At 50.3% G+C, this 1,371-nt stretch overlaps 1 protein-coding gene across 1 annotated transcript in view; it reads right to left on the bottom strand.

Moving 5' to 3' along the window:
- Nucleotides 1-1,371, bottom strand: part of LOC106013521 (rootletin) — a gene marked incomplete in the record, with an annotated part of 17,616 nt that overhangs the window by 5,182 nt on the left and 11,063 nt on the right. Inside the window, 1 exon segment of the mRNA XM_035973038.1 lies at nucleotides 1,252-1,331. Coding sequence (XP_035828931.1) covers nucleotides 1,252-1,331 — 80 coding nt within the window.

Below are 1,371 nucleotides of genomic sequence, written 5' to 3'. Positions count from 1 at the left end.
CCACACATCATGTGACACCTGCCACCTGCCACACATCATGTGACACCTGCCACCTGCCACACATCATGTGACACCCGCCACCTGCCATACATCATGTGACACCTGCTACCCGCCACACATCATGTGACACCTGCCACCTGCCACACATCATGTGACACCCGCCACCTGCCACACATCATGTGACACCCGCCACCTGCCACACATCAAGTGACACCTGCTACCTGCCACACATCATGTGACACCTGCTACCTGCCACACATCATGTGACACCTGCTACCTGCCACACATCATGTGACACCCGCTACCTGCCACACATCATGTGACACCCGCCACCTGCCACACATCATGTGACACCTGCCACTTGACATACATCATGTGACACCCGCCACCTGCCACACATCATGTGACACTTGCCACCTGCCACACATCATGTGACACCCGCCACCTGACACACACCACATGACACACATCATGTGACACCCGCCACCTGACACACACCACGTGACACACATCATGTGACACCCGCCACCTGACACACATCATGTGACACCCGCCACCTGACACACACCACATGACACACATCATGTGATACCCGCCACCTTTGTACCTGCCACCTATCTACCTGACACACACCATGTGACACACACCACCTGACACCTATGTACCTGACACACACCACCTGACACCTATGTACCTGAACAGATGGTCCTTGTTTAAATCACACAAGCTGGCGGGCGGGGAAGGAGTAAAAAGATGATGACCACCTGGTTAGCAAGTACTTGGCGTTTTAAACATTTAGTCACACAAGTACTTGGCGTTTTAAACATTTAGTTTTTTAAACATTTAGTCACACAAGTGTTTGGTGTTTTAAACATCTCAAAGTCAGAAAATAATTTTTGTGAAGTCTCCACTTGACTCAATTTCAGACAGAATTGAAACAACCCCCACCCCTCCCCCTAAAAAACCCCCCAAAACCCAACAAAAAACCCAGAGGATATTTGTCTATTGTGTTCAGTTTTTTTTCTTTAAAATTTAAAGTTGCTTTTTTTCTTTGTATAGAAAAACTCTCTATAATGTGATCAAGAGTTCTGATATAAAAAAGAATGATAGTTCAGAGAAAACTGTCCAAGATGGCTACTCGCTGTCGAGGAAAACAGTGGTTGTCTTGGACAGTGGCAGTAAAATCTTCCTCCCATCTCTCCCCCTCCCTTTCCTCCTCCCCTCCCTCCCTCCTCCCTCTCCTCCCCTCACCTCTGAGCGTGCGTCTGCTCGGCCTCGGCCAGGTGCGCCTGCAGTTCCTGTAGCTGCCTCTGCAAGGTCACGTTGTCCTCCTCCCCTCCCTCCCTCCTCCCTCCCTCTCCTCCCCACCTC

This window comes from Aplysia californica, unplaced genomic scaffold, assembly GCF_000002075.1.
Source record: "Aplysia californica isolate F4 #8 unplaced genomic scaffold, AplCal3.0 scaffold00960, whole genome shotgun sequence".
Taxonomy (NCBI): domain Eukaryota; kingdom Metazoa; phylum Mollusca; class Gastropoda; order Aplysiida; family Aplysiidae; genus Aplysia; species Aplysia californica.
This window is presented reverse-complemented; position numbering and strand designations above follow the sequence as displayed.